Below are 1,791 nucleotides of genomic sequence, written 5' to 3'. Positions count from 1 at the left end.
GTTGTCTTCCTAAAAATGGCATCAGGTAATCCCTTTTAACCAATCCCCTGCAATCTGGAAACCCCCATTATAATAATCAACCATTTTCACTTTATAAACTGTCCTGTAATGTCATCCGCCTGAGCTTCATATTAGTTTTAAATCTGAAAGCTCCCAGTTCACAAACTGTTCTTATATGCACAATAAACTCTTAATAAATACTATATTTTGGTTTGGTGGTTTTAATTTTCTTATTTCTAGATTTTTGACATCTAGTAATTTCAATTTCTGGATCATCCAGGGTTGATATTTATATTGTCTTTTCTCTTGAGAATGGGTAAAATTTTCCTGTTTTTTTAAAAAAATATATGTTTAGGGGGTAGAGCCCAAGATGGCTGCATGCATGTAGTACCCTTGTGAACCCAGCGGGGATGGTTCTTGTTATCTCCTTGAAGCCCACGTCTGGCCCTCCCTCCTGTGCTTATGATGTGAGCTGTTGTAGCAGGGGAGACGAGAGCAATGGCAGGGAGCCTCACTTGGGTGGCAGGCAGGAGCCTATGGGGCCAGGTGCTGCTGGCCTGCAGAAGCTTCTCTCTGGGTGTTCCTAGATTGTTCCATGTAAGGGTCACCCTCCCGCCCCACAAAGTGGTTGATCGTTGGAATGAGAAGAGGGCCATATTTGGGGCATATGACAACATCGGGATCCTGGGAAACTTTGAAAAGCACCCCAAAGAACTGATCAAGGGCCCCATATGTCTTCGAGGCTGGAAGGGGAATGAATTGCAGCGTTGTATCCGAAAGAAGAGAATGGTTGGAAATCGGATGTTCATTGATGACCTGCACAACCTGAACAAATGCATCATCTATCTCTAAAAACGCTTTAACCGGCATGTACAAGTACTGGTAGAAGAGAAAGCTGGGAACTGTGGAAGAGTCATATCTCTCACCCAAGAGAAGGGGAAAGTACTTTTCCTTATGAGGAAAGGGATTTGTATGCTCTCAAGAATAAAATGGGACTTCTTCGTAAAAAAAAAAAAAAAAAAAATATATATATATATATATATATATATATATATTTAGAAAATTTAGATTATATCGTGGACATTGTCAGTGTTATGTTGTGGATTCTGTTATAGTCTTCCAAAAATTCTGATTTTTTTGTTCATTTTGGTAGGTAATAAACTTAGTTGGACTCAAACTTCAAACTCTGTCTCTTGTGTGGTAACTAAAATCACAGTTAAGTTCTATCATCTTTATCTGAATTTTTCTGACACACGTATGATTTGGGAGTCAGCTAAAGATTAAAAGTATATATTGAGATGTAATTTACAATTTTATATAGCATAAGTGTACAGTTTGATAAATTTTAGTAAACCTAAGCATTTGTGCAACATCATCACAATTCCACTTTAGAACATTTCCATCACTCCCAAAAGTTTATTCCTGCCCATTTGTAGTCAGTCTCCATTCTTACCTTTAGCCCTAGGCAACCACTGATCTGCTTTCTATCTCTATAGCTTTGCCTTCTCTAGAAATTTCATATAAATAGAATCATACATTATGTAAACATTTGTGTCTGTCTTTTTCACTTAGCATAATATTTATGAGGTCATTTGTGTTGTTGCAAGTTTCACTAGTTTGTTCTTTTTTATTGCTGAATAATATTTCATCACATGGATATACCATATTGTGTGCATCCATTCACCAGTTAATGGACATTTGTATTGTTTACAGTTTTTGGCTCTTTTGAATATTGCTGCTATGAACATTCATGTACAAGTCTTTGTGTGGACATATGTTTTTTATTACTTA

At 37.0% G+C, this 1,791-nt stretch overlaps 1 protein-coding gene across 1 annotated transcript; it reads left to right on the top strand.

Moving 5' to 3' along the window:
• The first annotated feature begins 491 nt into the window (after positions 1–491).
• LOC118901043 (39S ribosomal protein L51, mitochondrial-like) lies at positions 492–1,001 on the top strand. Its single transcript, XM_036864016.1, has one exon. It carries the CDS (start codon positions 499–501, stop codon positions 850–852), a length of 354 nt encoding a protein of 117 aa, XP_036719911.1. The 5' UTR covers positions 492–498; the 3' UTR covers positions 853–1,001.
• The last annotated feature ends 790 nt before the right edge of the window (positions 1,002–1,791 follow it).

This window comes from Balaenoptera musculus, chromosome 9, assembly GCF_009873245.2.
Source record: "Balaenoptera musculus isolate JJ_BM4_2016_0621 chromosome 9, mBalMus1.pri.v3, whole genome shotgun sequence".
Taxonomy (NCBI): domain Eukaryota; kingdom Metazoa; phylum Chordata; class Mammalia; order Artiodactyla; family Balaenopteridae; genus Balaenoptera; species Balaenoptera musculus.
This window is presented reverse-complemented; position numbering and strand designations above follow the sequence as displayed.

Excerpts from the sequence above, each read along its gene's own strand:
- LOC118901043 (XM_036864016.1), top strand. The coding sequence starts at position 499 with ATGGCAGGGAGCCTCACTTGGGTGGCAGGCAGGAGCCTATGGGGCCAG.